Source organism: Bubalus bubalis, chromosome 5 (genome assembly GCF_019923935.1).
Source record: "Bubalus bubalis isolate 160015118507 breed Murrah chromosome 5, NDDB_SH_1, whole genome shotgun sequence".
NCBI lineage: Eukaryota > Metazoa > Chordata > Mammalia > Artiodactyla > Bovidae > Bubalus > Bubalus bubalis.
Genome location: NC_059161.1, coordinates 109685154 through 109696386, shown reverse-complemented (window position 1 = coordinate 109696386; position 11233 = coordinate 109685154). Strand labels below are relative to the sequence as shown.

Below are 11233 nucleotides of genomic sequence, written 5' to 3'. Positions count from 1 at the left end.
ATCTTGTTTTTTGAAAGGTAGAAATTGACGTTACCTTAATATAAGGTTAAAGGAGAGGTGAGAAGAATTTTTTTTTTACTAATTCTCAACGAAAACTCAAGCGCTTCACAATCCAGACTGTTACCTCTTGTACAGGATCTTATCTGACAGTTCGCTGGAAAGTCATTTTGACCTTGCTCTGGTAAACCGGTGGACGAGAGACCTGCAAATACCACGAGGCATTTCTCTTAAGCCCCTGATTCGTGAATGGGCATGCGTAGGCTAAAAGGGTCGTGGGGTTTCGGTGGAAGAGTCTACGCGCGGGCTGCGTTCACCAGGACGGCAGAGGCGGTCCTCCCAAGTTGTAGACAGGCTTCTTCCTGGAACCAGCTTGCAGCCTGGCGGTGCTTTGCTTATCCCTTTGTAAGTTACCTGCCAATGAAAAGTGTCCTAACTGCCCCCTCTTACCCCTCACACCCAAAGAAACGTTGCTCAGGGCAGGGAAAGGGGCGAAGTTTCAGCAACGATTCTGTCATCTCTCAGACACGCACTTCCGCTCCCTAGAGACCTCAGTGAACAAGAGCCACAGCGAAGAAAATGGGAGCATCTGGCAATTGTGTAAATCTAGTGCCAGTGTACTCAGTTCTCTTTAGCAGTTACAGTACTATGAGTACAACCCACCAAACTTACCGAAAGTATATTAAACTACTGCTTTAAAAAAATAAATTAGTGCTTCAACATCACGAGTACTTTTTACAAAATTCACATAGCCAGGTTCACCCCAGGACGTCATGTTCCAATAGATCTGCTTTTTCGTTTTGTCTTTATAATGTAGTCAATGTAATTGTATTAATAGAAGGAAACTGAAGCTGAACCTGAAGGAAACTTCAGAAGGAAACACAGAACTTCAAGTAAATGCTTCTTCAAAATGAGGTTGTTTTTTTTTTTTAATGAAATAAAATTAAGAGGACTCCTCTAAATGAGAAAACATACCATTTCAAGAACATTAAGATATCGAGATTCTCAATTTTTTTAAACTACCGAACCTGTTTCTTAAAGGGAATATCTTTAAGTTTCCAAGTGGTAAAATTAAGTCAATTTTTTCAAAAGCCAAAATATACATCTAAAGAATGAAGTTCAAAATCTAAGTCAAAGGACTTTAATGGTGGTCCAGTGGCTACGTCTCCACGTTCCCAGTGTAGGGGCCTGGGGTTGGATCCCTAGTCAGGAAACTAGATTACATGCTGTAACCAAGAGTTCCAGTGCTGTAAGTAAAGATCCTGAATGCTGCAACTAAGAAATGGCCCAGCAAAATATATTTTTTAAAATCTCAGCCTGTTTTTAGGATGATTCTTTAATATCAATTGATAGGGAAAGGCTGAACTACAGGTAAAACTCAGGATGGCAAAGTTGTGGGGTAGGGGGGGAATTATAGTTATTATAGACCCAGAGATTATATATGAACATTCAGCATATCAGTTAATCCTTCTCCCTCCTGACTTATTGCACCGAAAGTTTTGAGTTGGTTGTTTCAGAAAAATGTTTTACAATCCCATCATTGTTTAAAATAATGCTATTTTTTAGCTTGCTTTGTAGGAGTTGACTTAAATGGAAGAAAGTAGGGAAAACCACTAGACCATTCAGTTATGACCTAAATCAAATCCTTACAGTTGTACAGTGGAACTGAGAAATAGATTCAAGGGACTAGATCTGATAGACAGAGTGCCTGAAGAACTATGGATGGAGGTTCGTGACACTGTATGGGAGGTAATGATCAAGACCATCCCCAAGAAAAAGATATGCAAAAAGGCAAAATGGTTGTCTGAGGACACCTTACTTATAGCTGTGAAAAGAAGAGAAGTGAAAAGCAAAGGAGAAAAGGAAAGATATACCCATTTGAATGCAGACTTCCAAAGAATAGCAAGGAGAGATAAGAAAGACTTCCTCAGTGATCAGTGCAAAGAAATAGAGGAAAAAAATAGAATGGGAAAGACTAGAGATCTCTTCAAGAAAATTAGAGATACAAAAGGAACACTTCATGCAAAGAAGGGCACAATAAAGGACAGAAATGGTATGGACCTAACAAAAGCAGAAGATATTAAGAAGAGGTGGCAAGAATACAGGGAAGAACTATACAAAAAAGATCTTCATGACCTAGATAACTGTGATGGTGTGATCACTCACCTAGAGCCAGACATACTAGAATGCTAAGTCAAGCAGGCCTTAGAAAGCATCACCAGAAACTAAGCTAGTGGAAGTGATGGAATTCCAGTCGAGCTATTTCAAATCCTGAAAGATGATGCTGTCAAAGTGCTGCACTCAATATGCCAGCAAATTTGGAAAACTCAGCAGTGGCCACAGGACTGGAAAAGGTCAGTCTTCATTCCAATCCCAAAGAAAGGCAGTGCCAAAGAATGTTCAAACTACCACACAATTGCACTCATCTCACACACGAGAAAAGTAATGCTCAAAATTTTCCACACCAGGCTTCAACAGTACATGAACCATCAACTTCCAGATATTCAAACTGGATTTAGAAAAGCCAGGGGAACCTGAGATCAAAATACCAATATCCACTGGATCGTCAAAAAAGCAAGAGAGTTCCAGAAAAATATCTACTTCTGCTTTATTGACTATGCCAAAGCCTTTGACCGTGTGGATCACCACAAGCTGTGGAAAATTCTTCAAGAGATGGGAATACCAGACCACCTTAACTGCCTCTTGAGAAATCTGTGTGCAGGTCAAGAAGCAACAGTTAAAACTGGACATGGAACAATAGGCTGGTTCCAGATCGGGAAAGGAGTACATCAAGGCTGTATTTTGTCACCCGGTTTATTTAACTTCTGTGCAGAGTACATAATGAGAAATGCTGGGCTGGAGGAAGCACAAGCCGGAATCAAGATTGCCAGGAGAAATATCAATAACCTAAGATATGCTGATGACAGCACCCTTACAGCAGAAAGCAAAGAAGAACTAAAGAGCCTCTTGATGAAAATGAGAAAGGAGAGTGAGAAAGTTGGCTTAAGACTCAACATTCAGAAAACAAAGATCATAGCATTTGGTCCCATCACATCATGGCAAATAGATGGGAAAACAATGGAAACAGTAAGAGACTTTATTTAGGGGGACTCCAAAAATCACTGCAGATGGTGACTGCAGCCATGAAATTAAAGGATGCGTGCTCCTTGGAAGAAAAGCTATGACCCTAGACAGAATATTAAAGAACAGAGACATTGCTTTGCAAACAAAGGTCCATCTAGTCAAAGCTATGGTTTTTCCAGTAGTCATGTATAGATGTGAGAGTTGGACCATAAAGAAAAGCTGAGTGCTGAAGAATTGATGCTTTTGAACTGAGGTATTGGAGAAGAGTCTTGAGAGTCCCTTGGACTGCATGGAGATCCAACCAGTCCATCCTAAAGAAAATCAGTCCTGAATATTCATTGGAAGGACTGATGCTGAAGCTGAAATTCCAATACTTTGGCCACCTGATGCGAAGAATGGACTCCTTGGAAAAGACCCTGATGCTGGGCAAGATTGAAGGCAGGAGAAGGGGACGACATGGGATGAGATGGTTGGATGGCATCACTGACTCAATGCACATGAGTTTGAGCAGGCTCTGGGAGTTGGTGATGGACAGGGAAGCCTGGCATGCTGCAGTGCACGGAGTCACAAAGTCGGACATGACTGAGTGTACTGACTGAACTGACTGTAGGAGTTGTCATTCCAGTGGAGCTTTTGGTCTTTCCTGAAGTGTCTACTTATCTCTTTTATGTTATTGATAAAAATAAACACATCTTCATCTAATCGGGAGCAGACCAATATAACATCTGATTTTTTCTTGAAGACGTTCTCCCCAGAACCCACCTTTCCAGGTTTCACCACAGCTATATTACCAAGATTTCTTCTCAGCACATTCTGATTCCACTGTTTCACTTTGTTTGATTGGGCCTTTGTTTTAATTAGTCATCTATTTCTTGGACTTTTTCCCTTTGGTAGATTCTTCAAGTAACTTTTTCAGAAAAGTTGAATGGAAAGCAAACAATGCCTTTATTTTGTCCTTGATAATATCGTTAAGAGTTTTAAGAACACAAAAGGGACTCACCAATCTTACACACACACAAGCACACATAAAAGCACACTTTCAGGGCATTACAGTTTTATCTTCTATTACTCAGAGTTGTTCTTGAGAAGTCTAATACCAATGTGAATCAGGGTCTCTTGGAAGTAACCTACATTTCTGATATTTTTCCTTAGAGATCCCATCTGGCTTTTGTTTTTTCCTTTCATTGCTTTTCACTTGGCAGTGGAAAGCATCTTATATGGAAACTACTGGGACTCCCCTGGTGGTGCAGGGGGTAGGAATCCACCTGCCAATGTTGGGAACACAGGTTCAATCCCTGGTCTGGGAAGATTCCACATGCCTTGGGCAACTAAAGCCCAAGTGCTCTAGGGCCCTCAAATCACCACTAATGAGCCCCTGTGCCACAAGTACTGAAGCATGTGCTCCTCAACAAGAGAAGCCACTGCAATGGGAAGCCCAAGCACTACAACAAAGAGTAGCCCCCACTCACACAACTAGACAAAGTCCATGCAGCAACGACGACCCAGGACCACCAAAAAAATAACGAAAAAAAAACCCTGTAGATGAAACTATCTATATGAAAACTCCGATTGTAGACCCAGCACCACCAAAAGAAAATAATTTAAAAAAAGAAAACTCTAGATGAAACTATCTATATGAAAACTCCAATTGTCATGATCAGTCCAGAAAAACTTCCTGATTTTATTGTCTCCATGCTTCCGTTCTCATTTTTTGAAAAAATGTTGGATATGATTCTTGGACATTGTGATTATTAACTTTTTCCATGTCTTAGTCTTTTTGGTCTTTGTACTGAGAAATTTCCTCAAGTTTACATTGTGGTTCTTTAATTTAGCCTCCTCAGCATCATTTTTATAAGCCATCTCATTTTACTTCCACATTTTGTTAATTTCCAAGAAACTTCCTATTCTGTCCCCTTTTCACAACAATCTGTTCTTACTTATGGATGCAATAGTTTACCAAGTTCCTGTGAAAAGTAGTTATTAGAATTTAACTTTTATTTTTAGCATTAAATTTCCTCCAGGGACTTCCCTGGTGGTCCAGTGGTTAAGAAACCACCTCACAATGCAGGGGATGGCAGTTCAATCCCTGGTTGTGATCCAAGATCCCACATGATGTGGGACAACTAAGACCACAGCAAAAGATCCCGCATGATGCAACAAAAACCCAATGTAGTCAAATAAAAATACATTTTAAAAATAATTCCAGGTCCAAGTGGTGTTCCTGTGCCTCTTAGGAAAGTCCTCAGATGATGCTGATGTTAGCCCCTGGTTAAGAACTACATACTTACCTAAATGATCAAATGGTCACTACTTGTCTCATAGGTCTGAAGGTGCAATAAAACATTTAAACTTGAAATCAGAGAATGAGTCTGAGGATGGGAGGCTGAACACATGGGAGACACTCTTATCTTACCCAAAGCTTCTCTGAATTCCAGTGTTTTATCCAGCTTTGAGACATATGGGAAACAGTAGGTATTTGAATACAGAATTCTTCAGAAATTGATCATTTCTCAGTCTCCTACACGGTACTGTTAGATCCAAGAGGACAGCAATCATCTCTCTGGCTTACCCTTGAGTCCTCAGTGCCTTGCAAAGACTGACAGGGAAGGCACTCAAATGGTCATTACATGAGTAATGTTATCTTTTAACGTGGTTCACTAACCCCTAACCCATTAGTCACCCTCTTCTGAGTTTATCCCAGTTTGTCACTTCTCTTAAATTTAATCTTGGCCCCTTTCTATGTTCAGAGCAACGAACAAGTCAGTGCATACATATGTCCATTTAAACACTTCCAGCAGACTTGAACATACTCAGGTCTGAAGCTTTTACTTTTTAGAGTTGCTATAATGGACAACTCGACTTTAGATAGGATAAAAGGGTTGTGCTTGGAACCACACATACCTGTTCCTAAAGAGAGCTTTGTGCATGTGATTACTTAGATCCTCCTGGCTGCATGACTGAAGGTCAAGCTCTCATTTTCATCCGTAGTGATGTGCTCTCCCTTATTTTCAGTTATTATTAGTCCACCTTAAGCTGACTAACCTAGATAGCATATTGAAAAGCAGAGAAATTACTTCGCCAACAAAGGTCCGTCTAGTCCAGGCTATGGTTTTTCCAGTGGTCATGTATGGATGTGAGAGTTGGACTGTGAAGAAAGCTGAGCGCCGAAGAATTGATGCTTTTGAACTGTGGTGTTGGAGAAGACTCCTGAGAGTCTCTTGGACTGCAAGGAGATCCAACCAGTCCATTCTAAAGGAGATCAGCCCTGGGATTTCTTTGGAAGGAATGATGCTAAAGCTGAAACTCCAGTACTTTGGCCACCTCATTCGAAGAGTTGACTCATTGGAAAAGACTCTGATGCTGGGAGGGATTGGGGGCAGAAGGAAAAGGGGACGACAGAGGATGAGATGGCTGGATGGCATCACCGACTCGATGGACATTGAGTTTGAGTGAACTCTGGGAGTGGTGATGGACAGGGAGGCCTGGCATGCTGCAATTCATGGGGTCACAAAGAGTCGGACACGACTGAGCGACTGAACTGAACTGAAGCTGCCATTGTGAATTTGGCAAAAATAGAGCCTGCTCTCCCTTTGATCCCAATTTCCTAATCACTGCCCTCGCTGCCTGTGTGCTAGTGAAAAGGCAAGAGCAATTTACACTGCTTCTGTGTACACCTCGCAAGATTAGGCTTATCTACAATAGACATTTGCTAACCTAGCTTTTGTACATGCCTGGGTCTCTCAGTCACACTAATAAAACTTTACAGATCCCTCACTTCCAGTACGAAGAAGGCAATGGCACCCCACTCCAGTACTCTTGCCTGGAAAATCCCATGGACTGAGGAGCCTGGTAGGCTGCAGTCCATGGGGTCGCTGAGAGTCGGACACGACTGAGCGACTTACCTTTCACTTTTCACTTTCATCCACTGGAGAAGGAAATGGCAACCCACTCCAGTTTTCTTGCCTGGAGAATCCCAGGGACGGGGGAGCCTGGTGGGCTGCCATCTATGGGGTCACACAGAGTCGGACACGACTGAAGTGACTTAGCAGCAGCAACAGCACTTCCAGTAACTTAAATCATTTTCTATAGCCAGGCATATGCTGGATAATATCACTTACCTTTATCTAATCAGGTTCCCTCATCCTTCTAAGACCAGCTTAGCAGACACAATTACACATTTCAGACAGCAAAAATGTGACCTTTTAAAATTTCATTTTAAAAACTACAACAATTTATCTTAAATAAGGCAACTGCCGATCAGTTGCAAACTGATGAAACAAACTACACACTATTTTAAAACCTTCTGTATTCAAACTTGGTTCGCATCTCCTGGCAACAATTTTTAGATCCTTATTTTTGTCTTGTATTTGGTAAAGGTTTCTGTTAACCATGTCTATTCTCTTCCCTCATGAGAATGTCCAATTCATTGAAGTCTGGACAGACCTCTCTTCTTCACAAATATAGAGGAGATGTATAGACTTTAAAACAACTCAATTCCAAATTCTTTCACTAGGTGCCAACAAGATTATAACAACATATCCCAAACTTCCTCAGGGAGTATTTTTCAGAACTAATTTTCAGAATTAATCATGACAAAGTCTTGTGTTCCATGAATATGTTTCCTGAAGTGACAATTTATAAATTCGACGATTACACATATGTGAGAAACCGGCTCACACCTGTGACATCTTAACACTGTACAGGTGTTTTGACATCTGCCCCCTCCCTCCATATTTAGTCTCTTTGAAATGACAGGAAAAAAACCAAGCAATCACAGGTTTAATGGGTTTAATAAGTTTACCCCTTCAGTTCCTATTTGCAGCACCCAATATTCTTTGAAACACCAGACAGACCCAGCAGTGGCCAACAGTCAAGATCAGACCTCCCGAGTGTAAAAGTTCAGGTTCTCCGAGCATTCCGTGTTGCAGTGGCACTTGTCCGAAATTGGTACCTCCCTATCTTTGGGGAGCTTTAAATGTACCAGTGAAAAAAGCTTTTTCCCCTGCAAGGGGAAGAAGGAAAGTCATTCCTCAAACCCAGTGGAGATCTGGCTGAGGTCTTTCTTCTGTCCCATGTCTTCAGGCTTGTGTTTTTGTGTGTTTTTTTTTGCAGTGGAGCAAGAGACCAAAATCTAACCTGAGTTACAAGAAACAAGACAGTGATGGCTATAAAGGGAGTGACCAGGAGCAGCGGAGCCTCCTGTCCCTCCCACATCCAATATATGTGCTTCACAGAAAAACAAAAAAACAGGTCCACAAAACACAACAGCTAAAATTACAAAAATCCATTCATCCAAGGGCGGTGGGAGGCAGAAAGGGAAAATGGAAGGGAAATGGCACAGGGAGAAAGAGTATTCAAATCAGTCCAGGCACGGGGCTGGCAAATGCTAGAAAAGAGCTGCAGAAAAACCTGTGGTCCTTTCAGACTCACCAGTGTTTAAAATCCATACTGGTCGCAGGAAGATTCTGCCTTACGTGCACCAGAGACAAAAATCTGGATTCCTCAGAGAGCAGGGAATGTGGGCAGGGCCCTTGGCAGGGTGGGCCTGCCTTCCCTGGGAGCGGATGGAGGTGAACCAGAGAAGAGCTGCCACAGCATCCTTCCCATCCCACCCGGCCCCTCCGGATGGCGGGTGACCGACTCAGCGGCCTGCGGCAGCCTTCAGTTTGGCAGGAGACGGGTGCGGCGAGGGTAATTTTTCTGCAGAAGTGGAGCTGCTCAGGGCCGACTGCAGGTAGACCGTCTTGTGGAAGAGTCTGTTGCTTAAGAAAACCACCAAGGAGAAGAGGCGCAACTGGAAAAGGCTGCAAGGCAAGACAGACCCAACCTCTTAGACCGGCCAGTTGAGAAAAACCGTTTTAATCATTTGGCCACTTATTTGACTATTTTCAATTTAAAATGATACAGGGGAAAACAAGACCACTGAAATTTGATCAAGCGACTACATATATTGGACACACAGATTAAACAGGTAGCAACTACAGAAAGCGCTGGCATTGTCATTGTCAGGAGGGCAGTGGAATCAGGTTCGATCCCTGATCCAGGAGGATCCCACATGCCACGGAGCAACTAAGTGCATGCACCACAACTACTGAGCCTGTGATCTGGAGCCCACGATCCGCAACATAAGAGAAGCCACCACAATGAGAAACCCGTGCACTGCAACTAGAGAGAAGCCCCTGCTGGCCGCAAACAGAAAAAAGCCCATGCAGCAACTAAGACCCAGCACAGCCAAAATAAAGACTTCAAGCTGTGGTCTGAAGATATCACATGCTAGGTATGGTTCACTTTCAGGAGAGTTCCAAGAGAAAGTCAATTACGCTATGATACACACTTAACATTAATGGATCGCAAGAACATGTAAGACCCTAAGGCAGACTGGAAACTTTTCTAATGCATGGGTCCTCACTGACTCAACCAAAACTGTCAAAAGATTGGGGTTTTTTCTGAAGTGATCAAATTTCCAGAGTGCTAGTATTGCTAAAGATTCATTTTTAAAATACTGTTTTGTTATCATTATCAATAAACTCATGTAGCCACATCACATGACCCAGTATTTTTAAAAAGGTGGCCATTCTTACAAAATGAGCTTAACTACAGGTATAAGCGTCTTATTCAGTGAACTGTTGCATTTTAAGAATATGTATAAATATGTATAATAGCATCAATTTTTGAAACAGAAATGCACACATATGCATGGGGAAAATCTTGGGATACATCCCAGAAGTGCTACTCTCATAAAACTGTATATTAATATTTTCCTGCAATGTGAGGAAAATAATGTCACAAACTTCAGCAACTTTTCAGTTGTAGAATAAGCACCCTATAGTGTGTTAATGACTGAAACTGTACTTGTCTTCAGGTGTGCCCTAGTCTGTCAAGTTCTGCTAGGGAGAATTGTTAAATTGTTTCCTTAATAAACAATTTTCTCATTTGTTAAAAAAAAAAAAAAAAGGATCAGTTATACAGTTTTTTAAAAACTGTAAAAATGTCTCATTCACATAACTGCAGTGTTACAACCCCAGTATTTTAGACAGAAAACACTTGCTACATTTTAGCTAATACTGGCTAATACTTACTATGCTTTGCCAGGGGTCTTTGCTTCATTGGCGCTGATAATGAATAAAGGAAAGAGGATAGAGAAGAGGCAGCCACTGTTTGTGAGGAAAAAAAAAAAAGAATTAGTCACCTTCGAAATAGCCATGACTCTGAAGATATTAGAAGCCCAAAGTTAGTTACCTCCAGTGCTAAATAGCATGGCTTGATGGACCCTTAATCTATCAAACACATGTTTAAAATTTTTTTTTAAAAAAGGATTTTTCTAAACACAGGCTATGTTTAACATTGTTCCAGGAAGCAACATAGAAGAAAGAATATGGGATATAGGATCATGCAGACAATATTTTAATGCTAGGAATTCCTTGGCAGTCCAATGGTTACAATTCCATGCTTCCACTGCAGGAGGCTAAGATCCTGCATTCTTCAATGTGTGGCCCCCCCACAAAAAATAAAATAATGCTAACTGACAGACATCCGTGACTATCTGTCAGGGAGAAAAATCCTACAGACCTCTAGACGGCCAAGTAAAAATGCAGAATGCCTAGCACCGAACCAGTGCGCACAAGGTGCTCCCTACACTGAGTTATTATTATTATTATTACTTTTTTTTAAACTAGTTCCCTTCAAGTCCTTGCAGTCCAATTACCTGACAATGTAGGAGGACTGCATTGCTGTGAGGAAAGCCAGGGGCAAACCAAATCCAAAGTAGTAAGGCCAATTCCTTTCTATGTTTGATAACCGCTGGTGCATTTCAATTCCTAAAACAAGGAGCCAACATAATTAGGCTGCATTACTTCCTTTCAGTCAAATGACTAAATATCATTGACAATTTATTTGAGGTTTGAGTTTTAGGTTCAGATCTGCTATTTAGAATACAACTAAAGTATACTAGAATTGCCCAAATCCCATAAAGCTTCCATGCAAAGATTTTACAACTGAACCATCACAGTTCAAAGCTGGCAAGCCAAGTGAATTCTGCATTCAATACCAGCAGCATCCTATGTCAGTATTAGTTTTGAACAAAGCAAGATATATCAAAAAAAAAAAAAAAAAAAAGGCAGCCATCCTCTAGAAATCAATTAACCTCTTTCAA

At 41.3% G+C, this 11233-nt stretch overlaps 1 protein-coding gene across 4 annotated transcripts in view; it reads right to left on the bottom strand.

The window, feature by feature from the left end:
* Positions 1-7852: 7852 nt before the first annotated feature.
* The window catches only part of EI24 (EI24 autophagy associated transmembrane protein), a 14657-nt gene continuing 11276 nt past the window's right edge, over positions 7853-11233 (bottom strand). For 3 of the 4 annotated variants that reach the window (XM_025286364.3, XM_044943544.2, XM_006057671.4), the window contains 3 exons: positions 10787-10898; positions 10161-10235; positions 7853-8885 (listed from right to left, as the gene is read on the bottom strand). In XM_025286364.3, the coding sequence (XP_025142149.3) occupies positions 8723-8885; positions 10161-10235; positions 10787-10898 (350 nt within the window). In that variant the 3' untranslated portion in view covers positions 7853-8722. The remainder of the gene's footprint in view (positions 8886-10160; positions 10236-10786; positions 10899-11233) is intronic. The other variant, XR_003109598.3, reaches the window with a different exon arrangement.